We start from the raw sequence: 27,500 nt of genomic DNA on the forward strand, positions 1-27,500 counted from the left end.
AAAGAATTGAGGAATTCGCCTTCTCACAAGCGAAATTGGTTCTGGTGCCATTTGAAGTGAGGGAAGGGATAGAAGGGGAGCATACACCAGAGACTTACTTGACAAGGTGTCACCAGGTTTTAGAGGAGGGAGCCAAGTTGGAAAGGTCATTCTTGAGATTGCACAGAAGTTGTTTTCTGGCTCTCCTGAGAGTAGACACACACTTGTGGGTTTTGTGGAATGATCTGAGGCTGCCTTCAGTCAGATTTGCCTTCCAGGAGGAGAATGCAAGTTGTTTTAGAATTTAGAGCAACAGCCTCAGAACAGTGTTCAGAGAACCCGAGCTAGAAGGAGGGTAAGATATACTGTAATTGAATACAAGATGGGATGAATCTGTGCATAAGAGAGATCAGAAAACTGTTGAAGAATCCCCAGGTGAATTAATATCAGTGGTGGTGGGTTTTGGAGACGAATCCTGAAGTGTTAAAAAAAGAAATGCGAATGCACAAAGCATAAATGTCGAAGCAGTTCACACTTTATGATCTGCGAATACACAGGGTCACAAATAGCAGAACTGCGAATGTTGGGGTCCATGTATAGCAGGACTGTGAATGTCTGGGTCCACGAATAGTGGGACTGCAAATGTCAGGGTCCACAAATAGCAGGACTGCGAATGTCGGGGTCCATAAATAGCAGGACTGCGAATGTCGGGGTCCATAAATAGCAGGACTGTGAATGTCTGGGTCCACGAATAGTGGGACTGCAAATGTCGGGGTCCACAAATAGCAGGACTGCAAATGTCGGGGTCCATAAATAGCAGGACTGTGAATGTCTGGGTCCACGAATAGTAGGACTGTGAATGTCGGGGTCCACGAATAGCAGGACTGCGAATGTCGGCGTCCACGAATAGCAGGACTGTGAATGTCGGGGTCCAGAAATATCAGGACTGCAAATGTTGGGGTCCATGGATAGCAGGACGGCGAATGTCTGGGTCCACGAATAGTGGGACTGCAAATGTCAGGGTCCACAAATAGCAGGACTGCGAATGTCGGGGTCCATAAATAGCAGGACTGTGAATGTCTGGGTCCACTAATAGTAGGACTGCGAATGTCGGGGTCCACGAATAGCAGGACTGTGAATGTCGGGGTCCAGAAATATCAGGACTGCGAATGTCGGGGTCCACGAATAGCAGGACTGTGAATGTCTGGGTCCACGAATAGTAGGACTGCGAATGTCGGGGTCCATGAATAGCAGGACCCTGAATGTCTGGGTCCACAAATAGTAGGACTGCAAATGTCGGTGTCCATGAATAGCAGGACTGCGAATGTCGAGGTCCACAAATATCAGGACTGCGAATGTCGGGGTCCACGAATAGCAGGACTGCGAATGTCGGGGTCCACCAATAGCAGGACTGCGAATGTCAGGGTCCACGAATAGCAGGACTGTGAATGTCGGGGTCCACAAATAGCAGGACTGCGAATGGGTGGGGTCCACAAATACCAGGACTGTGAATGTCGGGGTCCATGAATAGCAGGACTGCGAATGTCGGGGTCCGCGAATTGCAGGACTGCGAATGTCGGGGTCCACGAATAGCAGGACTGCGAATGTCAGAGTCCACGAATAGCAGGACTGCCAATGTCGGGGTCCGCGAATTGCAGGACTGCGAATATCAGGGTCCACGAATAGCAGGACTGCGAATGTCAGAGTCCACGAATAGCAGGACTGCGAATGTCGGGGTCCACGAATAGCAGGACTGCGAATGTCGGGGTCCACGAATAGCAGGACTGCGAATGTCGGGGTCCACAAATAGCAGGACTGCGAATGTCGGGGTCCTCGAATAGCAGGACTGTGAATGTCGGGGTCCACGAATAGCAGGACTGCGAATATCGGGGTCCACGAATAGCAGGACTGTGAATGTCGGAGTCCACGAATAGCAGGACTGCGAATGTCGGGGTCACGAATAGCAGGACTGCGAATGTCGGGGTCACGAATAGCAGGACTGCGAATGTCGGGGTCTGCCAGTATTTCGCTCTATAATGATTGTAATTTCCATTGAATTTCCTTCTGTTACTGGTTCTACATTCCCACCACCTGTTTTCTCCAAACGGAATCAACATAAACTAGAACGGGCACTCATGGAGCGCATACCTTCGCCGCCACTACTTTTTTTGTTCTTGGTATGAGTGTGGGGAACTGGTTTCATATTAATGGTCTTATGACACAAACCACATATCTATAATGTCATGACACCCCCCCCCCGACTTTCGGGGGCTACGGACTAAACAACAATCAACTCACGTCGTTTTGGCGAGTCTTCACTCGCAATCTCGGTGAATACAACGTTTCAACAAGAGAAGGTAATCTCGTTTGATGCTGGTTTCATGCAAATCGAATAAGAATTGACTGAGTTATGCCGAAAACCGCATAATTTTTCAAGGGCGTGACCCCCCCCCGACATTTTACCCCAACCGGTGACATGTGTTATGACGTCATTGTGTCACAAGATTGGGCCTTAAATTCTGAACATTTTGGTGCTGGGTTCATGTAAAGCGGACAAGAATTGACCGCGTTATGACAAAAACCGCATATTTTTCAAGGTCGTGACCCCCCTGACCTTTGACCCCAAACCGGTAACAAGAGTATGGGCGTCATTGTGTCATATTGCATATCACAAAATGAGGCATTGAATTCTGAACATTTTGGCGTTAGTTGCATGCAAATTGAATAAAAATTAACCGTGTTATCGTAAAAAGACGATTTTGACCTTTTCGTGACCTTGACCTTTGACATGAACGATTCCAAAATCTAATCGAATGCTTCCTGGCTAATTACCAATCATCCCAACAAATTTCATGCAATTTGGTTTAATACTTTTTGAGTTATACGAATCACAAGATTACAAATAAATAAATAAATGAATAAATAAATACACGCCGACCAAAACATAACCTTTCGCAGAATGCGAAGGTAACTAGAACGGGCACTCATGAGCGCATACCATTATCTTTATCCCTGTCTGTCAAAGTTGGGAATTTGGAATCAGGAAAAGAATCATCCACCCTCACCCCCTCAACGCTTCATGTTCCCCCTTTCTGCCTCCCTCCTCATCCCACGCTCTCAATATTTCCTTCTCATCGCACCCCTTAAATGCTTCCCCCTCCCCACAACCCACACACTCAAACCTTCACCAGTACCCCACACTCAAACCTTCACCAGTACCCCACACTCAAACCTTCACCAGTCCTCCACACTCAAACCTTCACCAGTACCCCACCCTCAAACCTTCACCAGTACCCCACACAATCAAACCTTCACCAGGACCCCACCCAATCAAACCTTCAGCAGTAGCCCACACAATCAAACCTTCACCAGTCCTCCACACTCAAACCTTCACCAGTACCCCACCCTCAAACCTTCACCAGTACCCCACACAATCAAACCTTCACCAGGACCCCACTCAATCAAACCTTCACCAGTACCCCACACACTCAAACCTTTCCCCTCAGCTCACACATTCAAACCTTCCCCCATACCCCACACATTCAAACCTTCCCCCATGCCCCACACACTCAGACCTTTACCAGTACCCCACACAATCAAACCTTCACCAGTACCCCACACATTCAAACCTTCCCCTCAGCCCACACATTCAAACCTTCACCAGTACCCCACACAATCAAACCTTCACCAGGACCCCACACTCAAACCTTCACCAGTACCCCACACAATCAAACCTTCACCAGTACCCCACACTCAAACCTTCACCAGTACCCCACACAATCAAACCTTCACCAGTACCCCACACATTCAAACCTTCCCCCTCAGCCCACACATTCAAACCTTCACCAGTACCCCACACAATCAAACCTTCACCAGGACCCCACACTCAAACCTTCACCAGTACCCCACACAATCAAACCTTCACCAGTACCCCACACTCAAACCTTCACCAGTACCCCACACAATCAAACCTTCACCAGGACCCCACCCAATCAAACCTTCACCAGTACCCCACACACTCAAACCTTTCCCCTCAGCCCACACATTCAAACCTTCCCCCATACCCCACACATTCAAACCTTCCCCCATGCCCCACACACTCAGACCTTCACCAGTACCCCACACAATCAAACCTTCACCAGTACCCCACACATTCAAACCTTCCCCCTCAGCCCACACATTCAAACCTTTCCCCATACCCCACACATTCAAACCTTCCCCCATACCCCACACATTCAAACCTTCACCAGTACCCCACACATTCAAACCTTCCCCCTCAGCCCACACATTCAAACCTTCCCCCATACCCCACACATTCAAACCTTCCCCCATACCCCACACACTCAAACCTTCACCAGTACTCCACACACTCAAACCTTTCCCCTCAGCCCACACATTCAAACCTTCCCCCATACCCCACACATTGAAACCTTCCCCCATACCCCACACATTCAAACCTTCCCCCATACCCCACACATTCAAACTTTCCCCCATACCCCACACACTCTAACCTTCACCAGTACCCCACACATTCAAACCTTCACCAGTACCCCACACACTCAAACCTTCACCAGTACCCCACACAATCAAACCTTCACCAGTACCCCCAACATTCAAACCTTCCCCCATACCCCACACACTCAAACCTTCACCAGTACCCCACACACTCAAACCTTCACCAGTACCCCACACACTCAAACCTTCCCCCTCAGCCCACACATTCAAACCTTCCCCCATACCCCACACATTCAAACCTTCCCCCATACCCCACACATTCAAACCTTCACCAGTACCCCACACACTCAAACCTTCACCAGTACCCCACACACTCAAACCTTTCCCCTCAGCCCACACACTTTTCAAGAAGAAGAGAATTGTGATACGTTTTGTTCATCTTTTGGAAATTGTAAAAACGACGAGCATCTTAGAAACCGATAACTCTTGTGATGTGCGTCTCGGGGGGCCATATGATACGAACTTGGTATTCAACTCCACTGAGGTTAAGATGACCTATTCCACAAGCATCCCGGATGACCTGCGGTTGCCCACCACTACCTTAGATATTACTGTGTATTTCATGATCTCTTTGGACAATTTGATAACAAATTATTCACTTCCTCATTCATTTTTCAGGTTTAACCGAAAGAATTCCAAGACCACTTCACTCGATCTGCACGGCGTGAATACATAACCACCCTGGTCTATGAAACCCCACTTCCAGTTTTGGGGCAAAGTAATTCAAAGGAAATATTTCAAAGATAATTTGGACTGAAATATGGACTCGAGTCACACTGCTTTACCAGGTGTGAGTGCTTAAAGGCTTATCTGGAACAAAAGTGGTTATATGAAGCAATAATAAGTATTCCATTTCCAATATATTTTTGTTTTATACGCAAGATTATTCATTCTGTTTAATGTTCCTTGTTTGAGTATCTCGTACTTGAATCCAAATTATTTATTTTAAACTTAAAGGTTCAGGGAAACGTAAAATTATCCTCGCTGAAGGAGCGTAATGGCAATGCATTTGGGTCTGTTTGTCCTTGTCTGCACAAAATGTGAGCATGTCTATTAATTACGTACTAATGATATGTGAATACGTTTTTCTTCATTACATTGGATTGGAACGTGAGTATATCTATTAATTACATACTGTTGAAATGTGAGTTCGTCTATAAATTATGTACTATTGAAATGTGAGTTCATCTGTTAATTATGTACCATGGGAATGTGATACATCCATTGATTACCTGCTATGAGAACATATTGTTGTGGGAATGCCTTCGAGAGGGTAGTTTGTGTAGTTTAGCGATAGTTATTTTCCTTAATGCATGTATTGGCATAAATGTAAGGTCATTTCATTGTATGCCTGGTGTTGGCTTAATGGTTATGCAGATTGGGCTTGGGATCCCAGGGTCCTGAGTTCAAATCCTGCCCCATTGAATTAATATGAGGTGGGGTTGACTCAGCCTGTCATCCTTCTGAGGTCAGCAAAATGAGTACCAACCAGCTTGCTGGGATGATTGCGCCATCCGAGTACCCTGTGTTAGAGTGGTGGCCTGTCCATGATTATGCTCAATAGCCAATGAGACTGCTTCTGCAGAACCAATGCTCTGTACAGAGTATGGTCCCAATGGATGGATGGAATTTAATTATGATATGTGATTATGTGTCATTATGCATCTGGAATAAACCACTCATGTCAACCTTCCCCACATGTGTGTCTAAATCCACTTTCCCTTGACACATTTTTCATGTTTTAGCCCTTTGTTATCACTTATCTGTCCTAAACGTGCTTTTAAATGATCGGACAGGCCATGGTAGGAGTAAAGGCAGGAGCGGCCACCACGATTACCAAAACTGCACCTTCAAAGTTGGTGAGAAGTCAGTGTGGGTTGCCCGGCCCATGAAATGGGCCCCAGACCAATGACGGCTGAGCGTGGTGGGGCTAAGGAAGAGGGCAGAACAGATTAAAGGGGCTGCAAACTGTAGGTGTGGACTTTTGCCTTGTGCTCGCTTCTGCTCCTGGAACGAACTGTCTTTAGGTCATCTGATCAGTTCAAGTCATTTGGTCATATCACCCTCAAAGAGATTTTACCTGACCACTGGGCATCTCGAAAAGATGTGCAATCAAATCGTTAAAGGTAATTAACCCCCTTGGACCTAGTCCGAAACGGGAGCTTATCGAACCGGGGTCTTGTCCATCCGTTTATCCGTCCGTCTGTGCTTCCATCTGTCCGCAACCATATCTCGGAAGACTGGCGGCCATTTTGTTTCTTAAACGTGTCCCCAACCATTTATTCAACATGCATGGTCCGATTTTGTTCAAACTTGGCAAATGTCACATGTCACGCATGTTCTTCCATGTCACATGACTACTCAAGTCAGTTGCACATGCACATAAATCTTGTAAATGTGGGCTACCCCCTTTAACTCTGTACAGCAATATTACTCAAACCACGTGGGCGATGACATGTTGTGTCTTTTCCTCCTTGTTTTTCACAAGGTTTTTGGTTGGTTTCTCAATTTGAAAACAGTTGTAAAAATGTTGGCTTGTTTTATGTGTTCTTTCCTTCATGTTCAAATGTTTAGCTTGAAGAGAAATCAGGAGATTTATTTTCGGGAATTGTAAACGATGAATCTCAATGTCATCAAACCAATGAGTCATTGCACATTCAATAGTCCTGAAGGTTAGAATCCAAATCCCAAATGGAATCCAAAGCCTTCACCAAAGCCTTCATCTGTTGTACAATGCATAAAGGAGGAGAAAAGAAAAAAAAAAGATCCTGAAAATCTTCACACTTCAACGACGATAACTTCTCTGAGGGCGCAATTGTTCACAGCTTCTGTGGGGTCAGTCGGAGATCGATGTTGTCCCAAGTCTTTCACGAACCAGTTCGCCAGGCCTGACGTTCAGGAAAAGGTGACTTCTTCAGGAATTTGGAATTTGTTCATGGTGCCCACGATACCTCAACTACTCTGTATGAAAGACACCGTGAGATCTCCAACATCCATTTACAACCACTGGCAGATGGCACTACAACATCCAACTTAAGATCCATCCAAGGGATAGAACACTTTGTGATGCAACACCATCGTGCCGATGAAGTACCAATCCGACGATTTATAGTCAGTTCGGGATTCGAACCCAGGCTTGATGGCTCCAAGGCAAGGGCGCATGCCTCGAGACTCGAGTTTCGGCCATCCTGCCAGTCCCCGCATAATTCTGCACAGGGTATTCCTGATTTTCATGGGGTATCCACATCAACCTAAGGCTGTGACATTTTGTTCCAAACCCCACATTACCAGGATTACTCCCCAGAGTTCTGCCAACTTATTTGCTTTCCTCGATTCATTTTCTAATTAAGTCCGCAAGGCTTGATTAGTTTGGGGATTGATTGTGGGTGTCGTGATGACGTGAGGCACTACAACTTGCCAGTGAGGCTCGACCAAACATCTCGGTGAATGGAATGTGATTGTAATTATAAAAGTTTGTAAAATATTTTCACTTGCCAGTCGTTTTCCTCATTAAAGCTAAGCAAACATATCAGTCACTGTTTTGGTTAATTACACTTTCACATTTTATTGCTTCTAAAATAGTGAGCCAGAGTAAAATGAAAGGGAAAGGGAAGTGGGTGAGGGTGAAGGAGTCAGACACCATCCTGCCTGATGATAGGCAGATCTCATGAGTCGAGGCAATTAATCAAATGTAATTGTCTTCATGACATTCCAGACACCCCAGGCGTGGTAAAACACAACGTGCAGTATCTGCCATTTTAATTGGATCTGTACCTAACATCTGGTTGTACAGCCGTTTGTCCTAATCACAGCCTGATGCGATGTGACATCGACTCGGCGGGGTTTTCCAAAGCGTGGAAATGGTATTACACCTTTCGGTGAAGGATAAAATCATGAAAGAAATGCAAGGTACAGTAATTGGAAATATCTCAGGACACCGCGATCAAACCTCAAGAAGATCTTTTGGGTTGGTGATGTCCTTAATCTGAAGGGAAGGTCTCACTGATCACCTTTTGATTTGTTTTTTTTTAACCTGCTTTTGACACCTGCTTTGATACGTCGCATCAATCTTCTTCAACTTCTTCATTCTCATACATCTTTGCCTTATATATGTGATCAAGGGGAGGCCATGGAAGAGGTGGGTGGGTGAACAAAGCTAGAAACTTGGAAGGAGGTGGGCTTGGGGAAGGTTAATGGTGGTAGAAAATATCATGGTTTTGGATGGGGGATAATCTGTGATGGTGGTGAACAGCTGTCTTGAAGCCCTGGAGGGAAGAATGATATTGAAGAGAATTAAAAAAAAAAGAGAGAAACGAATGAATGGAGGTGAGCAGTGGCTGTAGAATTCCATCTTGTATTTATGGAACCTCCATCACAGATTCACAATGGAGCTGTGATCTGAACAAACATTTTTCAAATGTTCATAACCCCAGCTCTTGTAACCCTTTGCTTTCATTATGCTCTCACCAACCTAATGCTGCTCTCTCTCCTCCCACTTGTGCATACATTATTAAAATATGACCACTTACAGTAGATGAAAATTGCTGGAAATTTCTTCATAACATATTGTTCAAAAGAGAGCAATGCTCACCTGTATAGCCATCAAAGTTTCCACCTGATTCCGTCGATGAAGCCGAGCTTTGTGAATTGAAATGTAAAATATACCACAACAGATTAACATTTCACTTCCAAAACAGCAAATTATTTCACTGAAATTGATTAAATGTAACGTTTCACAATGTGGGGTAACATGGTGTGCCTACCTTAGACAGGTACACACGGTTCCTGCTCCGTGGTGCAGTGCGCGTACCAATACAAGTACAGCGATAGATATCCCGGTGAGGTGTGGACACATCAATACAACAGTCTGCACTGACCTTAGACTGAGTCTTTTTTTCAATCTTTTTATACTTTGTACCTTCCTCTGTGTACAGTTGTAAATCAGGTGCTGTGAAAATGGTCTCTAGATATATAAGGGGCGTTCAAAAGGTTATGCGAATGATGTGTTCACAATAGTCCAAGACAGATCAAAATGTAGAAGCCGTGTCAATATATAAATAAATAATACATTTACATCTTACTAATTGGATCATATATTTAATAAGATATTGATTAATAAAAACTTTGGTGTCTTGGAATGTTTGGATCATCTTCCTAAAACCTTTTAGTACGGTCCTCTCGCATCGGATGGTTGACCAATGCAGCACTTTCAAAATGACGTATTCCGCCCCAAAATGCTTGGCACGCATGCACAGCAACCCCAGGATATTGAATAGTTCGGGAAAAATAGAATATATTATGTGCCTGGGATAAGGACTGTTACTTGGAATGGTTCACCAAGATTCTGAAAGATACTTTGAAAAGCACCTGAGAGAAAGGTCTGTGCCTCTGCACAACAAAAGACTTGGAGAACTTTCTCAGCTCAACGAATGGGAAGCTGCTCGTACTGCAAACTACAGACCATGTGGGTCGGTGGAGTGGAGTGGAGGGACGTGTGTGTGACAACCCCATGTTGGATCGCTACCAGTGAAAGAACTGTGTATCTGGATTGGGTTCTTCTGAACACCGACAGGAAAGGCACATCAGGGGCTTGTGCCTGTACATTGTACAGGGTAAGTTTAAAATGATATTTAATATTAAGCATGTTGGGGGGTGGGGGAGGCTTTAAATGAGTTGAGAGTACTGTTGTAAATATATATTGTTTGTTTCGTTCTTGGACCGCAAGATAAATTTGACTATTCCTAAGTTTTTGCATCTATTCCTAAAAGTGTGTGTGTGTATGTGTATGTGTATGTGTATGTGTGTGTGTGTGTGTGTGTGTGTGTGTGTGTGTGTGTGTGTGTGTGCGTGCGTGCGTGCGTGCGTGCGTGCGTGCGTGCGTGCGTGCGTGCTTGCGTGCGTGCGTGCGTGCGTGTGTGAGTGAGAGAGATACATGGCCAATGTTACAATGTACGAACAGGAAATGGTATGAACCTGACATCTCTGATCCACAGATATTTCTCGGATTTCGTCTATTTCTGTGTGTCCGGTTTGCATTCAGGAACACAACACTGATCGTTAACCATTTTGAAATTGCCACTCTTCATTTAAATGCTGAAAATGATGTATAAAAGACGATTTCGTGCTTGCAATGGCAGGTTAAAAAGTGTTCGGTGAGCTGAACTGAGTCAGTGTAAGCACACGCACAGCACCTGCATGAAAGGCCTCATTTTGCATTCATTCATCATGTCGAAAGTCATGTCCAGTATTTGTTTGCAGCATTAGATTTAATGCTTTAACCTGAAATCCTTGTTAATATTGTGAATGACGTTGTGGTTAGACTCAGTGTAATTGTGGAGTCTCTGCTCTGTGTCTCAGAGGTCAGTGGTTTAATCCCAACCTGACGGAGTCATTCCAAAGACAGTAAAAAATGGTACGTGCTATTCCCAGCTTCGTTGACGCTCAGTATTTAGAGGTTAGAGCATTGACAAACCTCGGGGGGGGGGGGGAGATTTCTCACCTTTTTTTGTTCTTCCGGTTTCTGGCAGTGGCTTTTCTTCCCTTGTTCAAGTGACCTGCTTCCAAAGTTAGGTAAACTGTTCTGAATTTCTCTCTGTTTCCGTCGATTGTTGTCTACTCTTGTTTATGTCAATTGTTCATCTTGTGCAGTGCTCATTGCTGTGTGTCTTGGCTAATTATTTGGTTAGGTTGGTCTTGTGTGTCTTCCTCAGCTGGTTAGGCCTACCGATTTTCCCTCAACTCGCATGCCCTTTCATCATTTCCTCCCATTGTCTCTCACCATCCCAATTCCCACCCTCACTCTCTTTCCTTGTATCTTCCATAAAAAACGACAATCAAACAACAAAATGGCCTCTTACCTCATGCTCTGATGGTTTGTTTTGGTTCTCTGTTGGCCACTTGTTTGACAGGCCTGCATCCGCAATTAACCCCTTTTTTCAGACTAACTTCTCAAATGAAACCTGTTTTGTAATGAGTGTGGAATTATGGTGGTAAGCGCCATCACATCAGTATCTTCCTCCACATAATTTCCTTCACCATTGAGACTCTCCACCCTGCCACAGGTCCCCTCATCACCACCCCTGCTTTGTGTCCCCACATTCTGTGTCCCTCCATCCCATATCCCCCCATCCCCCAATGCCTACCCGGCACCCCACCCCTCTCTGCTTCCCTGATGCCCGCACCTGCTTCGCTGATGACTTTACATCAAGAACTCCACTTATCTCTGTCTGGGTACTGCTTTTATACCTCCCAACCTCCAGGAGTACCTTTGGCTGTGACTTCCCCTTCAATCCCACCTCTTGTTTGTCTGTGCGTTGACATCTTCCTAACAGTGATGACTCGATCTACATCTCTCGCTCTCTCGCTCTCTCGCTCTCTCGCTCTCCATCTGCCTCCCAACATGGAGCAACTTATAACCAACTATCTCAAATCCTCCTTCTTCATATGTGGTCATTTCAACTGTTATCATGCCAATTGCCTGCCCATTGGCACATCGGCAACAAGCCATGGCACTTCAGCAAAGGACTTATGCAACTCCATGGGTCTGACTGAATCTGTGAACTTTTTGACCCGTATTTCTGCCAATGGAGAACCCTCCCATCTACTTCCTTAACAAACCTCTTGAAGAAGTTCAGTCGCTCAAACGTTTGTCCTCACCGTCAACCAGGACCTCACTATGGCAAATCACATAAGCAAGTTAGCCTCAAAGCCAACAGCTGACTGAGCATCCTCCATTGTACAAAGTCCTTCCTTGGCACACTTTACCTCTATCCACCGACAAGGCCTTCATCTCCACAGCTGAATGGAGTACTACTCTCTCCTTTGGGCAGGAGCTCCTGCATCAAACCCTGAACTGACTGATGTCGTGGAAACCAAGGCTCTCAGAATAATGGGAATCTCCCCTGGTGAGGCTGAATGTGTGTGACTGTTACTCCCACATTGCAGACAGGTTGGTGGCCTCTCTGTCTTTGAACACCACCTTTCTGGTCTTGCACCATCTGCTCTTTTCATGTTCTGTTCCTCTCAGGTTTCTTCATGGTGCATGTGGTGTGCCACTAACCCACTTCTGATGAAACTCCCAAATTATAGACTCACTGCTCACCTTCACAAATTTGTTTCTCTTCTCTCTCACCCACGGAAACAACTTACTCGGTCAGTTCAATCTCAATTTTCACACTCAGCCTTTAAGATCATGGCTGTTCACCACCACTTCAGGGCATCCTAAATCCATATTCATGATCTTGTAAAACCATTATTTCTCCCCTTCACCCTCAAGCCCATTCCTTGTATTGCAGGTTACTCTGTTTTGCTTCTTCTCCCTCCACCGATCTTTATTTTCCCCCTTGCTCTTTCATTTCCATGATGTGTTTTTCCACCTTTTACTCCATTCTGTTAAAGCTCTTCCATGGGCCTCGACTTTGCATGGAAAAAAATAAAGAATGTTGAACTTGCTTCACAGATCCCTAATTAAGTTGCCAATGGACCTCCAGGGGTGTGTTCCATGACCATTAAGCTTGCTATCCCTTGCCAAGCCAGCCACTCCTCAACTGTTTCAATAGAGTGCTTGCTTGAGTGCTTAAGCCACTTGGCGAGCGCTTTACAAGTTTATGACCCCGTGCATGCAAAGCAAAAAGCGGGATTAGGCAATTGGTTCATGTCCGTCCATCTGTCTGACTTATCATGAGTTTATGATCGAGGAACAGCTTATTTATATTGAGTGTTATATTATGAATAGGAATACAAGTCTGTCGTTTTCACGTACCTTGGCTCAGAATTTGTCCCGACCAAACATGCGCAGAGAGGCATGAGATGATACTTTTACTCTGTCTGTCTGTCTGTCTGGTAAGCAAACAAAATTGAAAATCATTCCAAACAGGAAACTTACTGTTTTTAAGAACGTTATCAAGGACATAAACAACAGGCATGAATAACTCATGTAACATGTTAGATAGGGTGATGGAAAAGACACTGGGGAAAATGGTGGTAAACCCCAGATGTAATTATTTATACGCCTTCAAACCTCTTAAAATCCTTATTTAAATTTCATCATATACGTGAGGACTGGAGAAAACAAATCTCCTTCATAATACTTCCAAGAACCATGCTATGTATTGATATATAGCATTAGAGGGCATAGCATGTGTATCGGCGTGACAAAGACGCCGCCATGGCATATATACCGAACAATATAGCCTTCATCTCCTAAATTGCGACTCAACGTCGTCTTATTACATTGTATAAGGGTGCTTGGTGTATAAGACAGCTTCAGTCGCGATAAACTTACAGATTTTTCTGAGCGATCTTTAAATTCATTATCTATCTATAATTCCAGCAGTGTGTGTGTGTGTGTGTGTGTGTGTGTGTGTGTGTGTGTGTGTGTGTGTGTGTGTGTGTGTGTGTGTGTGTGTGTGTGTGTGTGTGTGTGTGTGTGTGTGTGTGTCTGTGACCGCTGTTTCTCGACAACCACTGGTCCGATCTAATTGAAACTTGCCAGGTATGTTGCTGAGGACCTCAGTATGTGCCTTTTCAAGGTTTGATATTAATCGGACAAGTGATTCCCACGTTATGGCCATTTATTTACGAACCAATGACAGGACACGTTGCTGCGGCCATTTATTGACCAACCAATGACAGGACACGTTGCTGCGGAGGCATGGCCAATGGGGAAGAGAACCTCAGCCGTGTTCGCCATTACGGGTTTCTCTTCTCTTTGTGTTTTTCCTTGCGAAAAGGCAAAATACGTTGGCGCTAATTGAATAATTGGCCATTAAAACTGTTAATTAATAAAAAATGTTGGCAGATCCAGCAGCCTCTGCATTCTTGCCCTGGACGAGGAAACAAAGAAGAAGCGCCGTTTCCTCAGCAATGTTGTTTATTGAGAGGTGGTAACGAGATAAAGGTGTGTACATGGAGACAATTTTTATTATTATTTATTTATTGAAGAAAAATTGTTCCGAAAATAATTTATCAAAAAAAAGTGCACAACTTTTTTTGTTTCCAATTGTCAAAACGGTTTGTAAGTGTTAAGGAATTCAGCTCTACTCAACATGCTTGCCAACGAAATACATCTCAATTTGGTTGTATGCTTTGTAAACTTTTTTTTTTAACTATTTTCAAACTAAAACAATTCGAACATGGAATACCTAATGACACTGTACTTTCAGGTCTCCGACAAATCCTACCCTGTCACCTCACCGTGGCATAGGAATGGCATTGGTCAATGGCAGCGAATGTCATGGCAAGCAAAGACAGGGAGGTAAACTTGATTTTAATTTGGACTTTAATTAACTCTGTATGTGTAAGTGTCACAGCAGTTGTTACTTCAATGAAAGCGATAATTATAATTCGTAGAATGATGTGAACATTCCGTACGGGCACGCACCACTTCTGGATAGTGATGACTGACTGTATTCTAATAATTTCTCGATTTCTTATGCGCATTTATAGATAAACACAATGCCCCAATCCAGTCGTGGTTTACGAGAGTGAAGGAACGGACTGTGTGGTTGTTTGAAAGTTTTTTTTTGCACGTACGGCCACACACGTATGGCCACACACGGACGGGCACGCACGTGCGGGCACACGAGAGCGAAGGAACAGCCTGTGTGGTTGTTTCTGGCAAGCGGTTTTAAAGTATACAGTATATATAAATTTTATTTTTTTTGCACGTACGGCCACGCACGTACGGGCACGCGAGAGTGAAGGAAGTGAAGCCTGTGTGGTTGTTGTTTCTGGCACGCGGTTTGAAATGTTTCGTATTTTTCCACGTGCGGACACGCACGTACGGCCAAGCACGTACAGGCATGCGAGAGCGAAGGAACGGCCTTTTAAGCAATCAGCCATGGCTCAGAAAGTGCCTGAAAATCAAGTTTCGTTCCACTCATCGGGGGGGGGGGGGGTAGACAAAACCTTGATAATATGATAGTGTATATAAAAATGCATACGTATCCAAAAGTTCTCCACTCAAATAGCTGCAGTTATTGTGTATTTTCATCTTGAAAATCGATGCATTCGCCACGCTCTCTCATTTGAATTATCTAAACACGGATCACGTGACACCTCGACAGCCAATAGATGCTCCCCCGTGTATTATTCACCAGGACAATGTAGCGAATGCAGAAGTCAAACGTTTTACGTCTGTAAGATGGGATAAATGGAGATAAAGTGTCAACAAATGGCTACTGTCAGGTCAGGTTCGATCTGTGACCTGCTACAGGTACCATGTAAACCCGTACTAACCTGTTCCATGGTCGGGTTGGCGGCGACTAAACCGTCTCCCCCACCAGGTTTTCTGGTGAGGAGGGTGTTTGGATATGGACACCCAGCAGGATTAAAAACAAAACCTGTCAAAGGGCGGAGGAGCTCATTGTGAGCCAACGGCCATCCATATCTAGTGCCCAACTGTGTCTGCGGACGTCCTCCTGCAGTTGAGTCACTTCTTATTAGGAGGTTGGTGGCAGGATTTGCACTCCGGCCACCGTAAAACCCTTCATTCCGCAAAACGCAAAAACGCAAAAAAATCTGAAAACCCACTCCGTGGGAGTACCTCCTGTGCAGCTTCCCTTCGCAGGGCAGCTCACCGGATGACGGGATTGGGGCAAAGCCTTCGGGACCCCCAATCTTTGATGATAGGAGGGAAACCACGGGGTAACATCCCTGGGTCAGATTGCGGGAGAGTGTGTCGAAGTGGTGCTGAGGTGTCGTCCACCAGACGGCGGTCTCCTTGGGTTAACCTGAGGTGGTCCCTTCGGGTGGATGCCTGGAATGTCCTATCCCTAAGAGAGGATGATCACCTGTCTATGTTATCATCTGAGCTCAAGCGTTTGGACATCGGGATTGCAGCTCTCTCTGAGGTTCGGAGACCGGATTGCGGCGAGATAATTGTGGGTGGTTACACCTACTATTGGTCTGGTCGCTCTGATGGTGACCATACCCAAGGAGTTGGTGTAGCTGTGTCCAACAAGCTGACCCCAATGATAATTGAGGTAACACCGTTCAATGAGCATATTATGACATGAAGGATTCGTCACTCCTTAGGTGTCATTTCCCTGGTCTCTGTTTATGCTCCGACTGAGGCGAGTGATCTCACCGTGAAGGATGCATTCTACGCCACACTCGAGTCTGTGGTTGATCAGTGCCCCAGACGAGATACACTTCTAGTCTTGGGGGATTTCAATGCATCGACTGGAACTGATAGGGATGGTTATGAGGTGTGTGTTGGTCCCCATGGGTCAGGAACTATGAACCAGAATAGCACTAAGTTCCTTGACTTTGCAAGAAGTCATGGAATTAGGGTGGCTGGTTCATGGTTTCAGTGCCCACAAGCTCATCGCTGGACTTGGTATTCCAACGCTGGCGGTGTGGCAAAGGAGATTGACCATGTCCTCATTGACGGTCGTTGGAGGATGATCCAGAACTGCAGGGTCTACCGGAGTGCTCAGTTCCTCAATACTGACCACAGGCTTGTAGCAACTCTAAAGCTGCACCTTAAATCCTGGAGAATGGTACCATCCCAACCTAGGCTGGATGTTGCCAAGCTCAGGGATGAGAGAGTAGCTGAGGAGTTTGCGAACAGGCTGAGTGGACACTTGGGGGGTCTGGGTGCTTTGGGGGGTCCTGAAGTTGTGGAGCACCTTCAAGACCACCGTCCTTGATTTTGCCGGTGGATGCCTTGGAGCTCACCGCAGGGCAAAGAAGAATTTTGTCTCTCAAGGGACACTGGATACCATTGACCAGAGTCGCAGGGCCAGGCTGAATGGCAGAGCTGAGCTCTTCAGGAAGCTGAGGCGTAAAACTGTACGTGCACTGAGGGTGGACAAGGAGGCCTATCTGCGAGGAATCTGTGAGGGGGTAGAGCATCACCTTTGGACAGGTGATTCTCGTCCCGCTTACAGGGGAATTCGCGCATTACGTTCATCCAAGCCCATCCCTCGGAGCACTGCAGTTCGAGCAGAGAGTGGTAGGCTCTTGACAGAGGAGTCTGAAGTGAAGGCCCGCTGGGCCGGTTACTTTGAGCGGTTGTACCAGGCTGATCCCCCAGCTGTCGAGTTGGACGTCAAGGGTGTTACAATCCCTGTTGCTGACCCTCGAATCAACTGTGGTCCACCTTCGCTTGTGGAAACACGGGCTGCGGTGAACCAGTTGAAACGGGGCAAAGCTCCAGGGATCTGTGGCATCCATGCCGAACTTCTCAAGGCTGGTGGAAATGCTGCACTCGTGTCGTTGCATGCAGTTTTGTGCTCTGCCTGGAACACAGGCATCATCCCAACTGACTGGAAGAGGGGCCTTGTTGTCCCTCTCTGGAAAGGGAAGGGTGATCGCCAAGACTGCAACAACTACCGAGGGGTGACGCTGCTCTCAGTGGCGGGCAAGGTCTTTGCTCGGATAATTCTTGATAGGGTTCGCCATCATCTGCTTGAGCACCAGCGTCCAGAGCAGTCAGGCTTTACACCAAAGAGGTCAACGATTGACCGTATCCTTGCGCTTCGTGTCCTCACCGAACGCAGACAAGAGTTTCGGCAGCGGCTGCTTGCAGCCTATGTTGATCTCTGTAAAGCGTTCGATTCAGTGAATCGGGATGTCCTCTGGAGGATTCTTGGTCTTCTTGGGGTGCCACCAAAACTGATTGATCTGATGTCTGAAATCTACTCTGGTACTGAGAGTGCTGTGAAGTGTGGTGGTACTACCTCAGACTTATTTCCAGTTGTTATTGGAGTTCGTCAGGGATGTGTACTTGCCCCCACACTTTTCAGCACTTGTATGGACTGGATTTTAGGGAGGATGTCGAAGAGATCAAGTTGCGGTGCATCGTTTGGGAATGTCAAGATCTCAGACCTTGATTTTGCAGATGATTCAGTCATCTTTGCGGAGATTTTAGACATCCTCTTGGGGACCCTCGAGGTGCTGAATGAGGAGTCGGAGCCGTTGGGATTACGGGTTTCTTGGGTCAAAACTAAGATCCAGGCTTTCGGTGACATCTTGGATGCTGCTGTCCTGTCTGTGTCTGTTTGTGGTGAGGATGTTGAGGTCGTGGAGAGATTCACTTACCTTGGCAGTGATATTCATGTCTCTGCTGGCTGCGAGTCAGAGGTCAATAGACATCTGGGTCGGGCCTGGGGAGTCATGGATTCACTGGATCATGGGGTGTGGCGCTGCCGGTACCTGTGCGGGAGGACGAAAGTCCGAGTCTTCAGGTCCTTGGTACTTCCAGTCTTGCTCTATGGGTGCGAGACTTGGACTCTGACCAAGAATCTGAGAGGGAGACTTAATTCCTTTGGTACCAGGTCTCTTCGGAGAATCCTTGGCTATCGCTGGTCGGATTTTGTGTCCAACGAGCGGTTACTGAGAGAGACTCGGATGAGATTTGTTACCTGCATAGTCCGTGAGCGTCAGTTGTGGTTGTATTGACATGTGGCTCGTTTTCCTGACGCTGATCCTGCTCACCAGATTCTCTCAGCGAGGGAGTCTCATGAGTGGAGGAGGCCAGTGGGCCGACCACGTTCCTCATGGTTGCAACAGGTTGACCATCATCTCAAGGAGATGGGGATGGGCCTGGCATCTGCCTGGGGGATGGCCAGACAGAGTCCCCTGGAGTACCGGCGGAAAGTGGTCGCAGCGACGCGCTGTTCTGGTACATGCTCCCATACCTGACCTAAATTGCTCGTCTTCGACGGTCACGAACGACGTTCAGCCGAGAGTGCCGGCGCGGGAGGACCAACTTCAAGCATGGGCCGATTGTACCCGGAGTGTCGGTGTAAAGACTTCAAGCTACCCCCCCCCCCTTTTCAAGTTACCTCCCAGTAATCTGATATCGATTTCAAGTTACCCCCGGGGGTAGCTTGAAATAGATTTCATCCTACCCCCTACGATTTCAGATTACCCCCCTCAAAACATTTATTTATATAGGTTTATTTACAAAAAATAGTAATTTAATTGATGTTGAAAACTAATTAGGGGAAAACCATTGACCACGTGACAGCCTTTCAAGAGTTTGCAATGAATTTTGATTTTATAATGAAGTAGCTGAAGTACCCAGTAATACCCGGGAAATTTGCCCTATTTTCCTCACGCTAGTTAAGGCCCGGTCACAACTTGACGTTTCAGCCAGCGATGGCAACGTATTAAAATGTATGTGAAACGCTGGCTAACGTTGAACTTTTGATGTTTTTTTTTTAAGATTCGGACGTATTCATAGCGACTTGGTCTAATGTATAACGCATTGGTAACGGACACAGAACGTTTCGTTGTGTTATAGATAACTTATACCAACGAATGCTGAACCTGTTGTCGGCCTACACAACCGATGCCCAACGATAGTCTAACTTAGGCATAGCGCGTTGCACGCATCGCCGACGATGTCGTGACGTAGCCTATTAAAAGGCTGACGCACAACGATTCGAATCATAACTGCCGTAGAAATGGAAGTGACAACATCGCGGTCACACCTTGGCGATCTTGCCAGCGTATGCCAACCTAAGAAAAATGTGTCTAAAACGTTGGGGCACGTCAAATACTGTATGAGTAAGTTTGGTATACGTGAGTACAATGCTAAAGTACGCTATCATACGTCGTAGTAAGTAGAGTACGTCAAGAAATTTTAAACATGTTCAAAATTTTACGACGTACTCGGCGTACGACACACGTTCCGCATGCGATGGGGATAAGTTTTACACACGATATGTGGATGCTTACACACGTCCACAAACGCTACTTATAAGCTACTCATAAGTCGAAACACGTCGCGGTAATATCTTTTTTACGCGAAACTTATTTCTAACTTGTGTTTGACGTGCTTTGAACCAATTGTTTACGTAGTCCCAACACACATCGACGTATGTAGACGTATTCCAATGACGTCTTCCGGTCGACAAAAAAAAATAAATGAATGTGTTTCTAGCTTACAACTGCCATATCAAGACGTGTTCCCAGCGGTTATGGGAATTGGTATATAAAAATGGTGTTCTTAAAAGGGGAACCCAACAGTGTTTTCGAGTTCCTTTTTGAGTCGATGTCCATGTCAGCAGTAACAGTATCAGTATCAGTATTAGTATCAGTATTAGTATTAGTATTAGTATTAGTATTAGTAGTAGTTTGTTCATGTTGGCAGTAGTAGGTGAGTGTGAGGGGGAGGGTGTGGGTTATGATGGATCGTCCTTGCGTTTAACGATTTATCGATTTAAATGATAAACTCAACGATTTAAATGGCTGCATCTCCACTATTGAAAGTAGACGCTTGCGCTCAACAATTGGATTTTTTTTACACTCAACGACTTTTAAACGGTACCACTCAGCTATTTTCATTGTTTACAATGAACGATTTAAATTGCTGTCACTCGCCTTGGTTTTTTTTTTTTTTTTTTTGACGCTGGGGTTTGGAAATTTGAAGCGTTTCTTCTGAACATGTTAAAACGCTCAAACTCGACTATTTCAAATAGACGCTGCCGATGGACAATTGGAATCATAGCCAAGCTCGACATCGAAGTGTGAACATCCTCATCATGCCGAAGAAAAGTTTGAAGAATGCTGCAAATAAGTGTCCTGGCCGTGGCCGTGGACGCTGACGCAAGGACGATCCATTATACCGACGTCTTTCAGCCTATGAGTAACTTAAAAGTAACGTCTGTCGACGTGTGGCAACGATCGCGTAACGTGCCAACAACACGTTAATCATTGGTTAGAAATAAGTTTCGGGTACGCTAAACATTACCTCGGCGTGTCTCAACTTATGAGTAACTTACAAGTAGCATGTGTTGACGTCTGTCAACGATCGCAGACCGTGCATACAACTTGTGGCCAGCGTAGCGGAACATGCGAGTCATACGCCGGCATACGTCGTGAAATTACAAGCATGAAAAAATTTGAGGACAACCGAAAAGTACAACGTTTAAAGCCAGCGTACAACGACGTATGGCAGTGTTTTTCAGCGTGCTCTCAATGTTATCAAAACTTACCCATAACGTATTCAACGTGTGCCAGCGTTTTAGAAAAAAAAATTCAAAAAGCGGCATACATTGGCTAAAACGTCAAGGTGTGACCGGGCCTTTAGACTGAAGCATTAGTTGTATGGAGAAAATTAGGAAGGCTTCTTTTATTCCTCAGATTTATGGAAGGAAGGCTTTATGCTGCCGTAATCCTCAGAGGTCATAGTTGAAGGTGGCATCGAGCCACTCAATGTTTCTAGCAGCAGTGGCAACTGTCCTTGATGTCCTGCCAAAACCCGGACCTCGAAAGCTGGAACGTGAGTTTTGTGCTTCTCTCGCCCGTCGGTGTGACGCTCTATTTGCAATTAGGCGACTCTCTCTTTCTCTGCAGCCGACTCTGCTTGCCTGGCTCGTTCATGAGCAGATATTGTATCAGCAGTAAGACCTCTCTCTCTCTCTCTCTCTCTCTCTCTCTCTCTCTCTCTCTCTCTCTCTCTCTCTCTCTCTCTCTCTCTCTCTCTCTCTCTCTCTCTCTCTCTCTCTCTCTCTCTCTCTCTCTTTCTCTTTCTCTTTCTCTTTCTCTTTCTCTTTCTCTTTCTCTTTCTCTTTCTCTTTCTCTTTCTCTTTCTCTTTCTCTTTCTCTTTCTCTTTCTCTTTCTCTTTCTCTTTCTCTTTCTCTTTCTCTTTCTCTTTCTCTCTCGCCTGGCTCGTTCATGAGCAGATCGATCAGCAGTTAGCTGTTGCCTTGCGCGTGCAGTTTGAGAATTCAAATAACAGGAGGAGAATGTGTATGTTTAAAAAGTCAACGAATTCGAACATTTTGTATTTCAAAAAACTCTAGCGTTTTTAACCATGAAGCCTTTTGTTACGATTAATACGGCGCACTATTCAAAAGCCATTTTTTTAATGGGATTTTTTAAACATATTTTTTCATTTTTATGGAAAGCCACTTCGCGCATCCTGGAGCTGAATGTTAGGTCTATATGTGTGTAAAGTTTCATCAAGATCGGTTCACTGGTCTAGGAGCTTATTGGTTACAAACAAACAGACAGACAGACAAACAGACAAAAGGACTGTCATTTATATTGTAGATGATATTATTTTAATATTGTTATTCATTGAAATCAGTATTTCTCATACAGTTATAGTTTTTGCCATATTTTTATGAAATCCTTCTTCAATATAGTTTATACAAATAGACATATTGGTATATCTTTTTAACCAACTCAGACTATATTTACAACTAGCTGAAGTACCCGGGAATACCCGGGAAATTTGCCCTATTTTGTGCCCACTAAGCGATACTCACCGTTCGCAGCCACGCTCCCAGCCCGTCAACAGGACTCCTGCACCCCTCCAAACGGGTTTCGAGCCCACATTCGCACCAACAGCAAAGCGACCTCCATTTTTGTTTGACTAACAAGCGACCTCCAATTTGACTAACCCACTTACTCACATTACTCTGACCCCGGGGTCACTTGGATGGGAATCACTCCTCCCCCCAATCACTCATCGCACCATGCATACCACATTCGCTCCATACACACAGGCCCGCTGGCCCTCACTCACTCCATACACACAGGCCTGCTGGCCCTCACTCACTCCATACACACAGGCCCGCTGGCCCTCACTCACTCCATACACACAGGCCCGCTGGCCCTCACTCACGCACATCATTAATCTTCCCTTTATCAATTGTCTCCCTAACCCCCTTTATGGCTTGTCTGGCTCTTTCATGAGCAGATCGATCAGCAGTTAGCTGTTGCCGTGCGCGTGCAGTTCGAGAATTCAAATAACAGGAGGAGAACGTGTATGTTTAAAAAGTCAACGAATACGAACATTTTGTATTTCAAAAAACCCGAGCGTTTTTAACCATGAAGCCTTTTGTTACGATTAATACGCCGGCGCACTATTCGAAAGCCATTTTTTTTCTCATGGAAATTTTATTTATCATATATATATATATATATATATATATATATATATATATATACTTTTTTTTTTTATATATTTTTTTTCATTTTTATGGAGAGCCACTTTGCGCATCCTAGAGCTGAATGTTAGGTCTATATGTGTGTAAAGTTTCATCAAGATCGGTTCACTGGTCTCGGAGCTTATTCGTCACAAAAAGCAGACAGACAGATAGACAGACACGGACAGGACTGCCATTTATATCGTAGATTATGGAAACAACGCAATAAAATCAATGTATAAGAAAGGCAATGAAAACAGCCCATTTTTTATTCACAATTTCGTTGTGGTGGTGGTGATCGTATGGCAGCTTAGCTGCCGGGGTAGCTCTCATTTCTTGAAGCACGAATGTGTCACTGATGCAGTGCCCCTCTACCAGTACACACACTGGAACTGGTACTCATTTCGCTGACCTCGGAAGGATGACAGGCTGAGTGTGTAGCCTGGTGTTGGCTCAGTGGTTCGGGAGGCGACTTGGGATCCGAGGGTCCTGAGTAGTGGTTAGGGTGGTGGCTTGGGATCCTAGGGTCCTGAGTAGTGGTTAAAGTGGTGGCTTAGGATCCTAGGGTCTTGAGTAGTGGTTAGGGTGGCGGCTTGGGATCCTAGGGTCCTGAGTAGTGCTTAGGGTGGTGGCTTGAGATCCTAAGGTCCTGAGTTCAAGCCCCGTCGGCCGCTGAATTAATGCACCGGGTGTTTGACTCAGCCTGTCATCCTTCTGAGCTGGGCGAAATGAGTATCAGTTACAGTGTGTGTACTGGTATAGGGGCACTGCATCAGCGACACAGTCGTGCTTCAAGAAATGAGAGCTACCCCGGCAGCTAAGCTGCCATACGATCACCACCACCACAACGAAATTGCACGATACAGCTTACGGCTGATCGCCTATTTGTGGTTGTTATTTCTGGCACACGGTTTGAAATATACATATATCTTGTTGTGATTGACCAAATTCGCAAACCACCATTCAGGTCCCTTAGGTGAGATATCTCGGTAAGTATATGTGTAGTTAGGCCCAAACCCGTTGTCTAGAGGGAATAAATGTCATTCATGAGGGCTGCGACTCTTCAGAATAGCCGTTTTTCTTTTACTATCTTTATTTTGGACCAACCGCCATTATTACCACCACCAACCACGTCTCAACAGCCATCACAACAACAACCACCAACCACAACGCCGCTTCACCACAACCGCCACGACCTTTACCGTCACAACTCGCCACCATCGCATCACCGTCATCTCGCGCCACTCGTGGGCACCGATGCTGGACTCGTGTAGAGCGCGCACCGAGGAGCGTGTTCAAAAGCATCACAGATTTTCCGCAGAAAAACGGATCAAAAACGACTCACGCCCACTTTTGTTCCGTCCAATCGGTGAGCGAGGGGCGATTTGGCCCCGCCTCCAGGGCGTTGGAGGGCGGTCGCTATATGCAAATTCATGGATCAAAAAGCATTCACGCCCACTTTTCCTCGGGCCAATGGGGAGCCAGCAAGAGAGGTGAAAGGTCGGAGGCAGAGGGTCAAAGATGAAGGAGCGAGGCCACGGGGGATATAAGGGGCCGCGTTCGTCAGTCGAGGCAGTTCAGTTCGCAGGAGGAAGAGTTGAGTTGGAAGCGGAGAAGCAGTTCGCAGTGGGCAGTTCAGTGCAGTTGGGAGTTCGCGGAGTCGGAGTGAAGAGGACGGAGCTGTGGAGAGGCGGCGAAGGCGGACGAGGGGGTGCTCGCGTCGGATTCGGGGAACTGCGGAGAGAAAGGCCGGCGGCGCGACCGAGGTCGTGGTGGAGACGCTCGTCGCGGGACCCGCGATTTTGTGAAATCCTCCTTTCCCCGAGCATCAGCAACCCCCTCCTGTTTCCCCCCGCGCTGAGATAGTGCGACAAAAGGGGGCCCCCTTCCCACCCCCTACCAGACACTGTCCGCGAGGCCCGCGGAGTTGAGGCACCACCGCCGCTCCGCGTCTCATCATCAGACGGGTAGGCCCGACACGACACGCCCGACACGTCAGTTGTCTCGGCCCCAGGCCCGCCTACCCCCTCATCCTGGAGGGTGGTTCTCTTTTCTTTTGCTATGGGAATGTGTGTTGTCGGCGCCGTCTGTGAAGTAAAATTGTATAAGTGTTGCCGAGTGCCCGGTAGTCGGAATTAGATCTGCATTGTCGCATTTGCTTTTTGTCTTCTTCTTTTCCATGTGCTTTTGGTGGAATTGTATATGTGTGCTTTCCGTTCATCGCGAAATAAATGTGCTTATTATTGAACTGTTTTCCCGCTTCGCTTCGTCATTTCTTTCATTGAGTCCTCATCTTGCTTCACGTAAAGGGTTGGTCATGGGTTAAGACGCCCGATAATTAATCGAACCGTCGAGGTCGACGAATAACGCCGCTCGGTTATCCCGATAGTACGGAACGGGTCGCTTAAGTGGCCCGTGTCCGAAGTCGACCTGCGGCGAGGTGCGATCGCCCGGTCTACCCTCCGTGTGGGTACTTAGGTAGGTCGAATTTGGCGAGCAACCCTATCCCACGCGGGGGCCGATTGGCTCGATCGCGGTGAGACCGAAAGGTCCACCCGTGACTGGTTCCCGGCGTTAGTCCGAGAGGGTCACGACTGGATTGTCCGTCCGGTGGGCGACGTGCCGCGATTCGAGTTACGTGGCCGTCCGCATGCCGGCGGGCGCGAATCTGCAACAATATATATATATATTTTTTTTTTTTTGCTCGTACGGCCACGCAGTAGTTGTAATAAAATTGTAGTACAGGAACCAAGGAAGGAAGGCCTTGCCGTTCATGGGTTTCCCCTTCGTAGGTTCACTCTATCTCGATGAATTTATTGAGGCAAGGCTTGTGGATTGGAGTCAGTGTGCATTCAAATAATTGTGGTTTCGTGAACTATTTTCCATATTTATTCACCTACTTAAACGAAGAAGAATTACAAAATTTAAGCTCCAGAATCGAACTTACAATTGGTCGCGACTCCGAGAAAACTGTTCTTTTGTCCAATTCGGTCATATTTTATATTCTGGGTGTCTCCGTGGGAGGTGTATGTTGAATATGACGGTTTGGTGATTGTCAATTGCACGCCAAGGGCGCCCTTTCTTTTCATCCGTTTTGTTGGAGTGCTTGCTTGAGTGCTTAAGCCAGTTGGCGAGTGCTCTCCAAGCTGCTTGGTTATTTTTTTCAGGAAAAAGTAACCGTGCTTTCAATCGCACATAGATTTCAATCTCACATCATACGTTTCCACCTTTGTTGGGTCATGTAGTGCAGTGTGGTGGGTGCCTCAGGAGGTTGCTCATCCACTAAAAATGTGCAATTTCATGTTTTACAGGACATCGCTTTGTTTAACCTTTTTGTGTGATCACTTTTTGTAATCCACCCCTCTCACTTCGACATCGAAACATATCAAATTGGAAGGGCACTCGGTAGAGCGCATCCCTCCACCACGTAATGCTTGATCCATGAGAACATATCGGGCGCAATCAATACATTTCTGTAACATCATGCTATGTATCATTTTTGGCCCAATCTCTCAATTGTGAAGAATCACTTAAACAAATATCAGATCAAGATCCAGATTCAGATCTTCACCAAAATTGAATCATTTCTTCCTTGTCACACACCCAACATGTCCACCAAGTTTCGCCCGAATCTGTCTGCAAGCTTTGAGATATTGTGCTATATATTCGTTTTGCCCGAACTATCAATGGTGAAGAATCACTTTTAAAATTCTCGTGGTCGGATCCGGATCTGGATCTTCACCAAAATCTAATCAGTTCGTCTGTGTCACACAATTTACCTGTCCTCAAAATTTCATCCGGATCCGTCCACAACTTTTTGAGATATCCTGCACCCAGACAAACAGACAGAAAGGGGTGAAAACATCACCTCCTTCACCTTCGGTGGTGGAGGTAAAAAAAACAATAAGGTCCATCCGATCAGGCGTTCGCCATATTTGTTCTTGCTGTGAAGGCATAGAGTATGCATTGACATTTTGTGTTCTGTGGCTTGATTCATTTTTGAATTGAATTTCGTTAATTACCCACTTTAAATCCTCTTTCAAAGAATGCTTTTTCAAGGTAAATCTTTGTGTTTATCACTTTTATTTACTTGATGAGTGTGTATATTTCCACGT

At 45.9% G+C, this 27,500-nt stretch overlaps 1 protein-coding gene across 2 annotated transcripts in view; it reads left to right on the plus strand.

Moving 5' to 3' along the window:
- LOC147012896 (cysteinyl leukotriene receptor 1-like) overlaps nt 1–6,187 on the plus strand; it is a 26,484-nt gene extending 20,297 nt beyond the window's left edge. For both annotated transcript variants that reach the window (XM_085854212.1, XM_085854211.1), the window contains exon 2: nt 5,113–6,187. Coding sequence is in view for 1 of the 2 variants with exons in the window: in XM_085854211.1 (XP_085710337.1) it covers nt 5,113–5,170 (58 nt within the window). In the remaining variant the exon portion in view is untranslated. The remainder of the gene's footprint in view (nt 1–5,112) is intronic.
- Nucleotides 6,188–27,500: the final 21,313 nt, after the last annotated feature.

This window comes from Eptatretus burgeri, chromosome 14, assembly GCF_056783735.1.
Source record: "Eptatretus burgeri isolate ZD-2024b chromosome 14, Ebu_testis_v1, whole genome shotgun sequence".
NCBI lineage: Eukaryota > Metazoa > Chordata > Myxini > Myxiniformes > Myxinidae > Eptatretus > Eptatretus burgeri.